The 17,483-nt window shown below is 37.2% G+C and overlaps 1 protein-coding gene across 1 annotated transcript in view; it reads left to right on the top strand.

The window, feature by feature from the left end:
- Window positions 1–17,483, top strand: part of Secisbp2l (SECIS binding protein 2 like) — a 49,955-nt gene that overhangs the window by 23,104 nt on the left and 9,368 nt on the right. Inside the window, exons 8-15 of the mRNA XM_020160573.2 lie at window positions 2,325–2,459; window positions 4,273–4,353; window positions 4,888–5,055; window positions 5,200–5,341; window positions 8,873–9,042; window positions 10,223–10,355; window positions 14,564–14,726; window positions 16,588–16,808. Of these exons, the coding sequence (XP_020016162.1) occupies window positions 2,325–2,459; window positions 4,273–4,353; window positions 4,888–5,055; window positions 5,200–5,341; window positions 8,873–9,042; window positions 10,223–10,355; window positions 14,564–14,726; window positions 16,588–16,808 (1,213 nt within the window). The remainder of the gene's footprint in view (window positions 1–2,324; window positions 2,460–4,272; window positions 4,354–4,887; window positions 5,056–5,199; window positions 5,342–8,872; window positions 9,043–10,222; window positions 10,356–14,563; window positions 14,727–16,587; window positions 16,809–17,483) is intronic.

The raw sequence follows: 17,483 nt of genomic DNA, 5'->3' as shown, positions 1-17,483 counted from the left end.
AATACTGATCCTAGTCTTTGTTTTCTTGGTGGCTACTCAAATCTGTCAACATCATCTATAGAAAGGTTCATCTCTTCTTTACTGATTTAAGAAAGCCACCTGTCACTTACTAGATTCCCACGTGTATTGGAATCTAGTTCTGGACTTTCTGTTTTGTGCCTTTGATCTTTAAATTAATCTATAAACTTAGAATCAACTGCTTTTACATTGTAACATCTTTCTGTACAAGAAGAACATGTCTTCCTATTTTGGAGTCACCGTTTTGGTGTTCTTCAGAAGTGTTGTTTGTAAAGTTTTCCTAAAATAAGTTAGTACATATTATTCATATGTCACTTCCTATGTACGTTTTTGTTAGTATAAGTGGGATATGAAAAGAATCTTAATGATCTTAATAGTGTTTGAAGCCATTATTTCTGCGGTTTTGTTCAGTGTGCTCACTTTCTATCAAATAATCTCTGTGTTAGAAATGCTGGGAGGAATTCCATGTGTGGCCTTTGTGAGGTTATCAATTCATTCATGGTTGGTTGAATATTTGCATTTTTGGTTCCATGAAATTTGTTGGGACTATTAGTTTGGGGGGTTTAATTTAATCCTGGCAAATGTTAGAATCAAGTTGTATTTGTTTTTAAAGAAAATTTGTTATAATGTTTGTAACACCATTAATGGGTATATACTAATTCTCGTTCACCACAGCAAGGATGGGAATAGCTAGGTGGCTGCAGGTCTTTGTGTACCTGTGTTGAGTTGAAAATTCCAGGTCTGCCTCAAATTGTTTATTGTTAAAATTTTCAAGTAACTGTTAATGAAGATCGTACTTTTCACATCTTTTAATTGTCCTAGTTATAAAGAGGAATTTAATATCAGTCACAGTGTGTAATTCATTTTGCAAGTCCATTTTGTGGTCCATTTGGGGTGCTGTGAAAAAAGTACCACCAGGCTTATAAACAGAAATGTTTATGTTGTTCTCATAAACAGAAATATATTTCTCATGGTTCTGGAGACTAGGTGTTCCAAAAGCACTGGCAGGGTGAGCATCTGAGGAGAGTCTGCTTCCTGGCTCCTGGATGGCTGTCATCTTGCCATCTCTTCACATGGTGGAAGGGGTGAGGGATGTCTGTGGGATCCCTTTCACAAGGCCACTTGTCCCACTCGTGTTGGCCCTGCTCTCATCACCTCCCAAGGCCCTATCTCCAAATGCCATCACAGTGGGCATTAGGATTTCAGCACATGAATTTTGGGGACACAAACATTTAGTCTATAACATAGGAAATAATTTATGCGATTGAATGAAAATTTTATTCTTTTAAATCTATTTTCTGGAAGCAAGATTTTTTTTTTTTCTTTTGGTGATACTGGGATTTGAACTAAAGAAGGTGCTCTACCAGTTCAGCCACATCCCCAGCCCTTTTTTGCTTTAGTTATTTTTTGAACTTGAGCTTTTTGCCTGAGGCCAGTCTTGGACCGCTATTCTCCTAACCTGTGTCTTCAGTATAGTTGGCACCATAGGCATGGACCACCATGCCTGGCTTTGTTTGTTGAGGTGGGGTCTCACAGACATTGCCTAGGCTGGCCTGGCACCATGATCCTCCTGATCTTCACTTCCCCAGTAGCTGGGATTATAAGTATGAGCCACCATGCCTGACCATAAGCAAGATTTTTATTAAATACATTTCCCTAAGAATATTAAAAAAGTATAACTAGTTACCCAGTCCAGTTATCAGAAGATTTACAACAGTTAAATTAAAAAACATAATGTACAATTTCCCCAGTGGTAACACCTTGCAAGACTATTACAATATCATAAACAGGGTGTTTCCTTGACACTGTCAAGATGTAGAACAGCTCCATTACCACAGGACCAGTAGCGTTTCCCTTCTATAGCCTCTTTCTCCCCCTTCCCCCAGTCCCTACTCCTTGTCCTCATTTTCCGTAATGTTGCTTTGAGAATGTTTTGTGAATGCACTTGTGTATGCCACTTGCCAGGTTCTCTAGAGGGTCTTCTTGGTTGTTGGGTTGACTAGTAGTACATACTTCTTATGGCTAATTACTGACCACTGTTCTGTTGTGTGGATGTGCCGCAGTCGGTGTTTGGCTCTTAGGAACACAGCTGATAGAAATGCTTATGTACAGAAGATTTGTATGCCATAGTTTCACATTTTTGTTATAATTATCTTACTTGTCAGAAGTTTTAGCTTTTTAAAATAAATGATGCACTTTATGAAAACCATTGACTACTTTTGTGTACTTTTCTCCAAGTGTGTTATACTTCAGTAAAATATTTACTTAAAAAATAATGTTTTCTTTCCCTTCCTGGGGTTACTTAGGTTGGATTCAGATGCCGAGGACACAGCACTTCCTCAGAAAGAAGACAGAATTTGCAAAAGAGACAAGATAATAAGCATTTAAATCCTAATCAGTCTCATAGAAGTGACCCAAATTCTGAGTCTTTATATTTTGAGGTATTTTTTTCAAACTCTATTTATAAACTGTTACAGAAGAATGTTCCCATTAAGAAATTAATTTGGTATATTGTAAATATTACAGTATTTCTGTCTTAATATGTAATTCTACTACTAGGCTGTAAATTACTGAGAAGTATTGATGCATTTTTATTTGCCTTGGTTGTACATGTTTATTATACACTAGCATCTTGCATGTTTATTTTTATAAATTTTTATCCTATGCGTTCATTTTGAGGTAACGTGTAGAAGCAGAACCTGATTCCATGTGGTTGTCCTCCAGTGTGAAACTTTTCTCTTAGTGTTTGCTCAGTCCATTGTAAGATTTTTCAGACTTGAATAGTTCAGTGTAGTTAATTCGTGCTGCCATTTAGAGTCTTGGAGCAGGGAGAAGGATGACTGTTTTACTTCTCTCAGAGGCAGTGAATATCCCAGTTGTCTTATATGCTCCTGTTGGCAGCCCGTTACCCATGTACGGTCAAGAGCCGTGAGCAGCACGCCAGGGTGAATGGTCACACCTTTCTGAGGAGGCTGCTGTGTGGTAGAAGAATCTAGACACATACCAACCTATTGGTTAGACTTGAAAATAGAGCTAAGTTGTGTATGTGTATGTGCAGCCATTTGGAATGAGTAAGATTTGGTCCTGTCAGGCATCCCTAGTAACTCATTGGTGTAAATCCTTTTGCTTGGATCATAGCTCTATAAAATAGATTATAGATGGGAAGCAGGGATTAGACTAGAATTCTTGAGGTTAGAGGACAGTGATGAATAATCAGTTTGACAAGTTCAGTAACTGACCCAAAAGAGTAGAGAGTATATCAATTATTTTATGAAGAATAATTTTAATACATCTAGATGTGGTAGTTTTATTATAGGCCCCTATTTGTACTGTTGGTCCATACTTATACTTAAAGATATTAGGACCAGGAACACAGTGGCTCACACTTGTAATCCTAGCTACTTGGGAGACAGTGATATGAGGATTTGATTTCAAGACAAGTCCAGGAAAAACTTAGTGAGACCCTGTCTCAAAGAACAAGTCAGGTTTGGTGGTGCTTGCCCGTATTTCAGCTATACAAGAGGCAGAGGTAGGAGGATCACAGCCTGAGGACTTCCCAAGCAAAAACACAAGACCCTACCTGAGAAAATAACTAAAGCCAAAAGAGTCTGGAACATGGCTCAAGTGGTACAGCACCTGCTAGCAAGTGTGAGGCCCCAAGTTCAAACCCCAGAACCACTGAGAAAAAAAAAAAGATACAGTTTTCAGTGTAAAGGAGGGTATTGGTTAAGAAATTAATTTAACTAGAAAAGATTGTCTTAAATGTTTTTCTTTTAACTTTTACTCTTACAGTTGGGTGTAGTAATGTGGAACATAATGTATATTAAAAAAATTAATCCTAAACTTTAAAATTTTTTCCAAATTATCAGTATATTATAAAATCTAGTTTGGGTTTTTTTCAGTTACCTACGTATCTTAAGATAGAATTAGTAATAAAGATGGAAAAGTAGATGCAAAAATCCCAAGTATGGACATGTGTGTGATAGACCCCACCTTGAGTAATTAAATGACTAGGTTCAACATGTGAGAAATGAGGTTTTTCTTTATGACTGACTTTAAATACCTTACAGTAAGATCCTAAATAATGATTTCCCTGTTTTTCATTATTGTCATGGCTAAAGATGGAGTTTAGAGGTAAAGCATTCATCCAGCATGTGAAAGGCCTGGGTTTGATCCTCAGCAACACCAAAAAAAAAAAATTTTCTTAGGAGTTGGCCCTGACTTGTTTTTACTTAAAGTGTGAAACTATTTCAGGATGAAGATGGGTTTCAAGAACTAAATGAGAATGGAAATGCTAAGGATGAGAATATTCAACAGAAACTTTCTTCAAAAGTAGTAAGTGACTCTCTTCAGAAAAGATAAGCCAAGTAGAACACCTTTAGAACTGTGGGTATATGTAAGGAGAAATATTAAAGGTCAGTGCAGAGTTCCATGGAAGCATGGAATAGAGGAAGCAGCAAACCTTTAATATTTCTTTTTAACATACCCAAAACAAAGGTGCTTTCCCATGAGAGCTGTCATTCCACTGCTAGATAAAAAGGTACCATTAATTAAATAACATTGTGTAGGATAAATCCTGTACAGAGACCTCCCCAGATATTGTGACATTTTACTTTGGAGGGTTTTGTTTGTTGTTTTGTTTGTTTTCAGTCAAGGATGCAGGCAAGCATCACCCGTTGCATCATGCTGTTTTGTTCCTTTATTTCCCAGTCTGCAAATGGTTCCACCTTCTCATTCTGTTCTTTACATTGACTCCTTTAAAGATTCTAGTCCAGCTATACTGTAGAACATCCCTCACTCTGCATTGTCTTTCCTTATGATTAGACTTTTATGAGCTCACTAACAAGTGCTTTTTTCTGGTTATCATAGTTGGATGACTTACCTGAAAACTCACCCATCAACATAGTTCAGACTCCAATTCCCATTACCACTTCCGTTCCTAAACGTGCAAAAAGTCAGAAGAAGAAAGCCTTAGCAGCAGCACTTGCCACAGCTCAAGAATATTCAGAAATAAGTATGGAGCAAAAAAAACTACAGGTATAGAACCATTTTTTTCTGTATAGTTTGGTAGTTTAGTTGCTGGGTTTGGTGGGATGGATAGAGGGAGTGCTAAGCATCATTGTTGTCACTCATGACACATTTGGTAACAAAAAAATAAATCTCTTCATTTCCACCTTGAAGGAAGCTTTATCAAAAGCAGCTGGGAAAAAGAACAAAACACCTGTGCAGCTAGATTTGGGGGACATGTTAGCTGCCCTGGAAAAACAACAACAAGCAATGAAAGCACGGCAGATCACCAACACCAGACCTCTGTCATACACAGGTATGTCAGCAGTCTGAGCAGTTTGCTGTGAGACTTTAGGTACTGTTATTTCCCAAATACTGTTAATCTAAGTTTGTGTGTTTGCATCTGTATAATTTCTTTTTAGCTGGCTGAAGCTACACACCTTGGAATTGTCTGTGTTCCTTCTCTTTCTACACCAAGTCTCAGCACATCCTGTCTCTTCTGCCTTCAAAACATATCCAAAGTGTTCTCACCATCATTACACTACACCACAGTACCCTCCTATAACCAGCTACCTTTCCCTCCTCCCATCCCCACTTTATCTTAAAAGAAGTGACCTTTTAAAGACACAAGCCAGATTATATCACTCCATGGCTCAGAACCCTCCAGTAGCTCCTTATCTCACTTGGAGTAAACTCAGAGTCCTAAGGCAACATCTCAGCTGACCCTATCACCTCTTCACCCCCATCACCATTCTCTCCTAACACTCTTGGCCCCAGCCACTATAACATCCTCCAGTGTACTCCAGCATGCTCCTAAATCAGTGTCTTTGGGCTTCCTCTTCTCTTTTCCTGGACTGCTGCTTCCCTAGATGTCAGATGTTTGTCCCTCAGGTCCGTCACGATTCTGTTTACATGTCAGTTGGTGTGCATTTTAAAACCACCATGTTTTTTCTTCATAGTTAAAATAAAAATCAAAAGGTAATTTGACTCTGCTAACTGTCCAATTATCCAGTGACAAACATAAACTTTTGTGTATGTGCATGAGAAAATGAATCTGGGCTGTTTTAACAAACATCAGATTTAGAGCTCTAATGTACTCCCTCATTTCCTTTTTGTAGTCTGTATTTTAGAGGGTGGAGAATGGGACAAAATGAGGGGAAGACACCAATAAAAAATACTAATGTTGAGAAGGAGAATTGAGTTTTCTGTTGGTTCTGTTCCCATGTGAAGGGTTGGGGTTGCTTAGTAGACAAAAGGATAAGTGACCGTATATAGTTATTATCCTGTGTGCAGTGTTTAAACCTATAGCTAGTTACCAATTCAGTATAAACCTCTGCCTTCAGTAACTGTTAGTAAAAATAATATTAAATTATATGAAGTTTTATCACTGCATGTTATTGAGATGGGGAGAGTGTCAGGAGCATTGCTCTACAATCTGCTGTATGGAATAGAACTGAGAGTTAGCTGTGTTGGGAGGGAGTATAGCCTAATAACTAAAGGCAGGGGCTCCAGAGACAAGCTGTCTTCATAACTCCTAGTCTTCCATGTATTTCTTTGGGAGGTTACTTAACCTTCCTGTGCTTCAGTTTCCTTACATTAAAATGGGACAGTGATTGTACCTACTTCAGGCTTGTTTGGGGGAGTAAATGAGACAATACAGTATAAATGAGTTATAATCATTTAATAAATGTTAACTCACTATGAAGAGGAGGTTGCTAACCTGTGATATTTCAAATGGCTTATCATTACAACTTGGATTATTTAGCAAATGTTAGTATATACAAATATAAATATATATAAAACATCTATCAGGAACTGATTACAGAGACAATTAATACATACTTTTGTTCAAGAAGTTCAGTCTAGTGGTGGAAAAAGACAAGCTGATCCGAAGTAGTGAGAGCTCTAAGGAAGATGCCAGCAAGTTTTATGAACCTGCAGAAGAGAGAGTGACTTATGTCAACAGGGAACTATGGGAAAGAACTTCATATAAGATAGGTTTTGAGCTAGGCTTTTAAGAGAGAGTATGATTCTTGATACAAATGCAGTTAACCTCTATCACCAGTGAAAGTATTAATTACAAAGAAAGCTACTGGGAAGTTTGAAAAAAGAGTGGGACTGTGGTAGTGATGAAGAAGGATTGTAAACAACTGACTGGGTTTTTTAATAGTAGGGTACAGGAACAGGTGAAAGATGACTCCAGCTCTGGCTTAGATGTGTGGTGAAAAGGGCAATGATAAAGACCAGTATATATAAGGATTATGGAGAATTCTGAAGGGAAGAACAGATGATGGTCTTGTACTTGAAATGCTAGCAGTAGAGATCTTGGTGGTTCTTGTTTGACATGTAGTTAGGAATGTGAAGTTTATAAAGAGCAAAGGAAATAAAATGGTTTGAGGAAGGAAAATTTAGGGTAAAAGACATTTGAGAGTAAAGCCTGTGGAGTGCTCAGATTTCAAGGACAAAAGGAAGAACCAGTAAGTTTGAAAAAGAGTAAAAATGTAGGAAATTAAAGTGAGTCAATTCCCTGTATAGCTATCCTTATCTCAACCAGCAAAAACCCTTGTTCCTTCCTATTACTGCTTATACTCTCTCTACAACAAAATTAGAAATAAGGGCAAAATAGTTTCTGCTGGGTATTGAGGGGGTGGAGGGGAGAGGGAGGGGGCAGTGTGGGTGGTAAGGGAGGGGGTGGGGGCAGGGGGGAAGAAATGACCCAAGCCTTGTATGCACATATGAATAATAAAACAATTTAAAAAAAGTAGGAGAATATACTGTCACAGAAGGCGAGGGAGGGAAGAATTTTGAAGGAAAGGATGTAATCCTTGTGCCAAATGTTAAAAGAAAAAAAGAAAAAACTAGAATCAAGTGCAGATCAGTGAGTAATGCAAGGTTCTGTATGATCTTGACAATAACAGTTTCAAGACAGTGAGCAGGACAGAGGCCAAATTGTAATGATTACAGATAGACTGGTGAGAAGTTTAACAGGGAAGGATAGGGCAGTGATGAAGGGAAGTCTGTCAAGGAAGGGCTTTGTTGGTTTGTCTTTCAGAGAGTTTAGCTTGTTGTGCACACAGTCAAGAAAAGAGTCCAATTAGGGAGGAACTTGAAAAATGCATGTGGAAGGGAATAGAGCAAGATCTAGAGGAACTGAAGTGGAGTAAGAGCAGAGGTGTTTAGTGAACCTTGGACAGGAGTAAGGATATCTACCACCTGTTTTCAGGTGCTTTATAAGTTTATATCAGATGACATCTTTTTAGGGACATGGCAGGAAAGCTCTGCTAGAGCAACTGAGATTGGAGGCTTAGAAAAGTTATAGGACTGGACTACCAGTAGAGAGTGACAGTATCAGCCAGGCATAGAAGAACTGTTCAGTAGCACTGAGAGTGCAGGTGAGAGGCAAATCGGCATCCCTACTGACAATTGATGTGAGAAGGGTGATGGGCTGTGAAAGAACCTCAGGTAAGGGCGAGTGGCAGATTGAGAAGGAACAGGGCAAGTGCAGTGTTTTGAAACTTCAAAGATCTGACTGAAGACCAAGTATAAGGAACTTTCATACTTGAGGGTTGCTGCAGCAAAATAGAATTGAAAATTTCTTTGTTCTTGCTTTGAAACTCCAAATAGGCTAGTTACATTGACTTGTCTTTTTTATCTTATGAAGGCTAAAAAGTTGGGTAGACGCTATACCTGAGGGACCCTGAATAGCCATGCACTGCTTCTACTAATAGTGATATGTATTTTTTCCATGGTAAGAGGATGTTCTTGGTTTTGTAGGTATATCATGGGAAATTTTGAAAGTATATAGAACTAGCCATAGTTGTAAAACTAATGTTCTTGTTTGTTTCAGTGGTTACTGCAGCTTCTTTTCACACTAAAGACTCTGCTAACAGAAAACCTTTAACCAAAACTCAGCCTTGTTTGACATCCTTTAATTCTTTGGACATTACTTCCTCTAAAGCAAAAAAAGGAAAAGAGAAGGAAATTGCAAAATTAAAACGACCTACAGCACTTAAAAAGGTAACCCAAACTCTGAAGATACATATTTTAGGATAAATAAAAGATTTAAGTGTGTTTTGCAAAACTAGTTGTAGTGTTTTAGCCAACAGATTATTATGAAGTATTCATAGACATGCATCTTTATAATGACTGTTTAAATCTTTATGATGACTGATTAATTCAAAGTCAATACCTGGGCATAGTGGTTTATAGCTGTAATCCCAGCTATTCAGGAGGCAGAGGCAGAAGAATTGGGAGTTTCAAGACCAACCCAAACAAAGTTACTAAGACACTCTCAAAAACAAAAGGACTGGGGGCATGGCTTAAGTGGTAGAGAGCTTGCTCAGCATGTGTGAGGCCCCGTTCAGTCCTCATTATTTAAAAAAAAAAAAGAAAGAAAAAACCAGCAGAGTAACTATTATTCTGTGTTGAAAAAGGCCTTCCATACAAGGTTAAAAAAAGATAACCCTAACATTTGATATCCAGCAGCATTAATCTTTAGGAATCAAAAGCATAGATCTTTGCTTTGTTTTTTTTTTTTCAGTGTTGGGGATTGAACCCACATATGCAAGGCAAGCTTTCTGCCAGTGAGCTGTGCATACATCCTTCCTATTGGTTTGTTTTGTACAGTACTGGGGATTGAACCCACTGTGTCACACAGGCACATGCTCTGCCTCTGAGCAACCTAGCCCTGGATCTCAGTACTAACTTCAGTGCTTGCTCTGTTTATCATTTTATCATTTTAGACAAATTTTTTTTCACTCTCATCTTCCTCATCTATGAATTGAAGATAATATCCAATTTTGTTTACTCACTATTGTTAGAATCAGGATGTGATAATCCATGTTAGAATAATTGGAAATTGTAAAATGTAAATCAAATGAATTGTCTTAGATACTTTCAAACTTAGTCATTGTGTTGGTAACTCTAGTTTGTTACCCAGGACTTAAAGAATGAAGCTTATAAGATTTGTTCAGCTATATATTCCTAAGCATAACTGCTTCCCTTAATTTCATGTATTGTATTTCCTTCAGTTTACAGTGCCTGAAGTTACATTTACCTTTCTGCTGGTCAGTTTCTAGGTAGCCAGGGAACAGAGTCACTAAAGCCCTCATGTACCTCTGTTTTAGTGTACATTGTAATCATTCAGTGTCTAGTCAAAGAGTGATCAGTAATTAAAGACTGGTATAATGACTTTTAGGTTATTTTGAAAGAAAGAGAGGAAAAGAAGGGACGTTTAACTGTGGACCACAACGTTTTGGGATCTGAGGAATCAACAGAAATGCATTTAGATTTTATTGATGATTTGCCACAGGAGATTGCTTCCCAGGAAGGTAAGGGAGTCCTTCTCTTCTCAAGGAATATGCTAGACTATTCTAAAAGCTAGGTAAGCCATCACTAGTTATGCTTCTAAATGGAGGTCGTGCTCCATATATTATATAAATTTCTTTATTTTTGGAGAATGACTTCTTTTGAAGATACTTTTAAAGGCAGATGGCTAAGGGAGGGAGCAAATGTTCCATAGTAAATCTTGACATTTTTGAGGCTTAAATACAGAATTTGCAGTGACCCCTTAAAATTAAGATCTCAACTAGTGCATGAGATTACTTCTGGAACTGTTTATGATTCTTTCCTTTTTGTCTTTTATATCTGAAACACTGCTGGTTATCTTTCTTCATGGGGCTATTTTTCATTGAGTCATTTTTATTGATTTTCTTTTTTTGCTTTTGGAGAATTAGTACATTTGCACAGTGAAGAGAGAATTGCAAAGCAGAACCCAGTTGGTCAATAAGATTCAGTCCACATAGTTACTAGTTAGCATAGATGATTTTGTAACACATTTAAATCTGATTTATATATAGATTAAGCAGCAGTGTTTCATTATTTTTAGAAAAATGAATTTACTTCTAAGAATTGTTCACCTAGGACATAGTTGGTCAGGATTCTCTTTTATTCTCAGTTTACTATGATTTCCTTTGTATTTATATGTATCCATCCTTCCATCCATCCATCCATCCAGCAAACATTTATTGAATACCATGACATGAATTTCAAAGACTGTGGGAATGGGGAAGCTGGAGATTGGAAAACAGACTTTGTAAGTGCTGCTGTCAAAAAGCTTAGAGTCCATTAGGAAGATGAGATACACTCATACCTGCTAATTACTGGACTGAATATACAAATAAGAACTCATTTCCTGAGTTGAGCTGTTTAGAGAAGAAGCAGGAACTTAATGAAGGAAGCAGTAGAGTCAAGAGTTGGCCTCTTAGCTGGGCACTGGTGGCTCACACCGGTAATCCTAGCTACTTGGGAGGCTGAGATCAGCAGGATCTCAATTTAAGGACAGCCTGGGCAAACAGTTTTTAAGAACCAATCTCCAAAATAATCAGAGTGAAATGGACTGGAAGTTTGGCTCAAGCAGTAGAGTGCCTGCTTTGCAAGTGCACTGCCCTGAGTTCAAACTCTAGTCCCTCCAAAAAAAAAGAGAGAGCTGACCTTTTAAAATTGTGGTTTCCCCATTCCCTCTAAAATCAGGAACCAGACAAGGATGCCCACTATCTCCACTCCTATTCAAGATAGTACTGGAATTCCTAGCCAGAGCAATTAGGCAAGAAGAAGGAATAAAAGGAATACAAATAGGTAAAGAAACTGTCAAAATATCCCTATTTGCAGACAACATGATCCTATACCTTAAAGACCCAAAAAACTCTACTCAGAAGCTTCTAGACATCATCAATAGCTACAGCAAGGTAGTAGGATATAAAATCAACATAGAAAAATCATTAGCATTTCTATACACTAATAATGAACAAACTGAAAAAGAATGTATGAAAACAATTCCATTTACAATAGCCTCAAAAAAAATCAAATCCCTAGGTGTAAACCTAACAAAAGATGTGAATGACCTCTACAAGGAAAACTATAAACTTCTGAAGAAAAGAGATTGAGGAAGACTATAGAAAGTGGAGAGATCTCCCATCCTCATGGATTGGTAGAATCAACATAGTAAAAATGTCGATAATCCCCAAAGTAATCTACATATTTAATGCAATTCCCATCAAAATTCCAATGACATTCATTAAAGAGATTGAAAAATCTACTGTTAAATTTATATGGAAACACAAGAGGCCACGAATAGCCAAGGCAATACTCAGTCAAAAGAACAATGCAGGAGGTATCACAATACCTGACTTCAAACTATATTACAAAGCAGTAACAATAAAAACAGCATGGTACTGGCACAAAAACAGACATGAAGACCAGTGGAACAGAATAGAGGACCCAGATATGAAGCCACACAACTATAACCAAGTTGTCTTTGACAAAGGAGCTAAAAATATACGATGGAGAAATAGCAGCCTCTTCAACAAAAACTGCTGGGAAAACTGGTTAGCAGTCTGCAAAAAACTGAAACTAGATCCATGTTTATCACCCTATACCAAGATTAACTCAAAATGGATCAAGGATCTTAATGTCAGACCACAAACTCTAAAGTTGATACAAGAAAGAGTAGGAAATACTCTGGAGTTAGTAGGTATAGGTAAGAACTTTCTCAACGAAACCCCAGCAGCACAGCAACTAAGAGATAGCATAGATAAATGGGACCTCATAAAGCTAAAAAGCTTCTGTTCATCAAAAGAAATGGTCTCTAAACTGAAGAGAACACCCACAGAGTGGGAGAAAATAGTTGCCAACTATACATCAGACAAAGGACTGATAACCAGAATATATAGGGAACTTAAAAAACTAAATTCTCCCAAAACTAATGAACCAATAAAGAAATGGGCAAGTGAACTAAACAGAACTTTCTCAAAAGAAGAAATTCAAATGGCCAAAAAACACATGAAAAAATGCTCACCATCCCTAGCAATAAAGGAAATGCAAATTAAAACCACACTAAGATTCCACCTCACCCCTGTTAGAATAGCCATCATCAGCAACACCACGAACAACAGGTGTTGGCGAGGATGCGGGGAAAAAGGAACCCTCTTACACTGTTGGTGGGAATGCAAACTAGTACAACCACTCTGGAAAAAAATTTGGAGGCTACTTAAAAAGCTGGACATCGATCTACCATTTAATCCAGCAATACCACTCTTGGGGATATACCCAAAAGACTGTGACACAGGTTACTCCAGAGGCACCTGCACACCCATGTTTATTGCGGCACTATTCACAATAGCCAAGGTATGGAAACAGCCAAGATGCCCCACCACTGACGAATGGATTAAGAAAATGTGGTATCTATACACAATGGAATTTTATGCAGCCATGAAGAAGAATGAAATGTTATCATTCGCTGGTAAATGGATGGAATTGGAGAACATCATTTTGAGTGAGGTTAGCCTGGCCCAAAAGACCAAAAATTGTATGTTCTCCCTCATATGTGGACATTAGATCAAGGGCAAACACAACATTGGGATTGGACTTTGAGCACATGATAAAAGCGAGAGCACACAAGGGAGGGGTGAGGATAGGTAAGACACCTAAAAAATTAGCTAGCATTTGTTGCCCTTAACGCAGAGAAACTAAAGCAGATACCTTAAAAGCAACTGAGGCCAATAGGAAAAGGGGAGCAGGAACTAGAGAAAAGGTTAGATCAAAAAGAATTAACCTAGAAGGTAACACATATGCACAGGAAATCAATGTGAGTCAATGCCCTGTATAGCTATCCTTATCTTAACCAGCAAAAACCCTTGTTCCTTCCTATTATTGCTTATACTCTCTCTTCAACAAAATTAGAGATAAGGGCAAAATAGTTTCTGCTGGGTATTGAGGGGGTGGGGGGAGAGGGAGGGGGTGGAGTGGGTGGTAAGGGAGGGGGTGGGGGCAGGGGGGGAGAAATGACCCAAGCCTTGTATGCACATATGAATAATAAAAGAAAAAAAAATTATAAAAAACAAATAAAATTGTGGTTTCCTAAGCACAGAAACAGGCCAAACAAGAAACAAGCAGGTGTGGTTCCTTGAGAATCAGGAGTGGTATAAAGAGAATGATTGAGATTGAGTTTGTCATTGCCAGCAACAATTTAAAAAAGAAAAATTTCTAAGAATTAAGTCTAAAAGTAGAAAACAAGGAGATGGGTAATATGTGAAAAGAGCTACAGATCCTTGTTCTTTAATTTAAATCCTCTGTGGCTACATCTTTTGAATAATTTGGCCTTCTCTCATCTCCTCTGGAGATTTTTAGGCTGTGCTTTTGTTATTAGCATTGTATAGTTGTACAGGGGAATACATTGTGACATTTATATAAGTGCTTACAACATAACTTAATTAGATTCACCCCTCCATCTTTCTTCTTTATCTACCCTCCCCCTGTGCTTGATTTTTAGAGTATATTTTAATATATAATAGGAAAGCTTCATTTTTGTAGCAGATGAGAAATGTTAATTTATGGTAGGAAAAATGCCCAACTTGATAGCTTCTGGAAAATTAGAAAATGACCAAAAAGACAACTGTCCTTCTAAATTGTGTGGATTGATACAGAGCTTTTCAGTATTTGAAGTTTCTGAATTCTTTCCCCTCCATCTCATCTTCTCTAGATACTGGACTGAGTATGCCCAGTGATACCTCATTGTCTCCAGCAAGCCAGAACTCTCCGTATTGTATGACCCCTGTGTCACAAGGCTCTCCTGCTAGTTCTGGGATAGGCAGTCCAATGGCATCATCAACAATAACCAAAATCCACAGCAAAAGATTCAGAGAGTAAGTTTTTTTTTCTCATTATTGAGGTTAAATAATTTAAGGATCTTGATTGTAGGTCTCGATTTAGTGTTGTCATTATTGCTTGGTGAGTTGAGCAGGTGAAATACCTAAGATCTTTAAGTTCTTTCTGATTTTGTTTAATAGCTTGTTTTGCTGTATTTAAAGCATTACTTACTGCAGTGTTCATGTAGAGTGATTTGACAGCAAACATGTTCTCTTGATATGATACAGTGTTCTACCCTAGAATCCTGGCCTCTTCATCTTATGTATATAACGTTCTACAGTGAGTTTTGCTCTTCCAAATGCTTTTGCTCTTTTATATACGTTATTGCCCCCTCAAAAAGCTCTCTAACCAATTACTAACATGTAATAATAGGGTTCTTTTTATCTAAGACCCTATTATTATTACATGAAGTTAATGTATTACATAAAGTTATTTGGTTTTTGTTTTTTTAGTTTTTTATGGTGCTGGGGATTGAACCCAGGGTCTTGTGCATGTTATCCAAGCACTCTACCACTGAGCCACATGCCCGCTCCAAGCTGCTGTTTTCTAGATTTTAGAATAACCTTAAACTGTTATTGCTGTGAAGCATTTTAGTATTTTAACATTTGTGCAAATTAATTTCATCTTTGAAAATGACATAAAAAGGAATCCCAGTGTGAAAGTATAATCTCTGAGCGTCTAAATCGTACTGATTTGTTTTGTTCCTTTCCTTATTCCATTGTTTTTAAGTAAATACTTCTTGCCTAGCTTTGAGACGCTAATTAAATGTCAAATAGCAGATGTGGAGCAATTGAAACACTTGGGGAGTAAAATGTTACATATGTATGAAACAAACAGCTTGGAAGAAAAAAGAATGAAGAAAATTGCATCTTTGATGTTCTATAATTTTAAGCTCTTTATGGCAGTTAATCGTCCCTCAGTCTGTCCAGTTATGTCTTCTCTTCTCAAGTAGTGTCATACTTATTTAAACATTTTTCATGTAAAACAAAATTCCCAACACAATTTCTTTTTGATAAAGAAGGGCAGGCCTAGGTTTTCCCACTATATAACTTAGAAATAGACATTTGCTTAATACTAGATTGGATATTATCAATTCTGCTTGCTAAATACCAGCTATGGAAGAGATGAGGAATGCAAACTAGAAAAGATTATATAAGAAATGTACTTGGATGACTTCCTTATTCCTGGAATTAAGACCTGTAGTCACTTCATACTTCCTTTCTGTTCTTCACATTATAGCCATTAGGCATGTGGCTTTTACCTCGGGCCTCTTAGACTTTGTCTTCAGTTTTAATTATTGAGTTCATCTTCCACAACAATAGATGTTCAGAGCTAGAGAGCCATTGAAGCCATCTTGCTAATGCCTTATTTTTATGTTGAGAAACGCTTTTATGGTTGGGACTTATCCAAACTCGGAAGATGAATTGTTATTAGGACATTCAGGTACAAGGTTGTTTTTCTCCTACAGAAGAATCTTTAGCATTTACTGGAATGAAATAACTTTTTTATGTCTTTAGTGAGCACAGTGTATCTGTTTTTGTCACATAGCAAGATAACATTTATATCTGTAGGAATTTAATAATTGGGAGTTCAGATAGTAGTACTTCCCTGAGGTTAAATCCATCCTTTACTCAAATGTTGAAATTCAGAATTGAAGACAATCTATATCACTCTTCTTTCTGTCCTTGTAATTGAGTAAAGAATTTATTTAGAAGCTTTAAAGACTTGACTTTTCATAAAAACCCCCTTTTGGATGTATTTTTTCTTAAAGATAAATATCTTTATAAAATATTAAATAATTTTATAATGACAGAAAATGAATTTAACACAGTTACTTATTTTTTGCTTCCTTTACAGGTATTGTAATCAAGTTCTTTGTAAAGAAATTGATGAATGTGTGACTCTTCTTCTCCAAGAGCTTGTCAGTTTCCAGGAACGCATCTACCAAAAGGATCCTGTAAGAGCAAAAGCAAGAAGACGGCTGGTTATGGGTCTACGGGAAGTTACTAAACATATGAAGTTAAACAAGATAAAGTGTGTTATAATTTCTCCAAATTGTGAAAAAATACAGTCAAAAGGTATGTGCATTTTATTTTTGAGGTGTTTGATATTTATTTGGTCCAAATTTGATAGGGCATTTTAAATTTTTAAATGAGATCCATATGTCTTTCTCTGCAGAAGTGGTCATAAGACAAAATACTGAGCATGAAAAAAGAAAATGAAATTTTTCTATACCTATAATTAAGTAGGATAGTTGAGAATACATTGTAAAGGAAACCCTCATGTCTGAACACTGGTGAAGGATTCTGGTTGGGGCCACTTAATACCCCTGTTATAGTCAGAGTAGGTACTAGTAATAGTACATTTTTTTACTTTATGCAAATATATTCTGCTTTAAAAGCTTTTTACATTACCTTCCTTCAATGTCCTTCTCTTAAAAAAAAAAAAAAAAAAAAAGGTCTCTTGTTTATGGTGAAGATTTGTCTCCCAACAGCCAGCAGCTACACTCAGAGGGGTGTTGGGTAAACTGGTACACTTACTGGGCCACTCTCATTGCCCATTTTGGTGAAGGAGCCACTTCGGGTGTATTGGAGTAGACAGATCCATCAAGTAGCAGCAGCTGGCATATGCACAGGGGAGAAATACTAACAAAACCAGGCAGGAAGTTTGGAAAAAGGAATTAGTCACCATTAACAATTTAAAATAATTTCTTCATAATAAATGTTAAATTGAAATTTGATTCTTGCTGTGCT

Source organism: Castor canadensis, chromosome 2 (genome assembly GCF_047511655.1).
Source record: "Castor canadensis chromosome 2, mCasCan1.hap1v2, whole genome shotgun sequence".
Lineage (NCBI taxonomy): Eukaryota > Metazoa > Chordata > Mammalia > Rodentia > Castoridae > Castor > Castor canadensis.
This window is presented reverse-complemented; position numbering and strand designations above follow the sequence as displayed.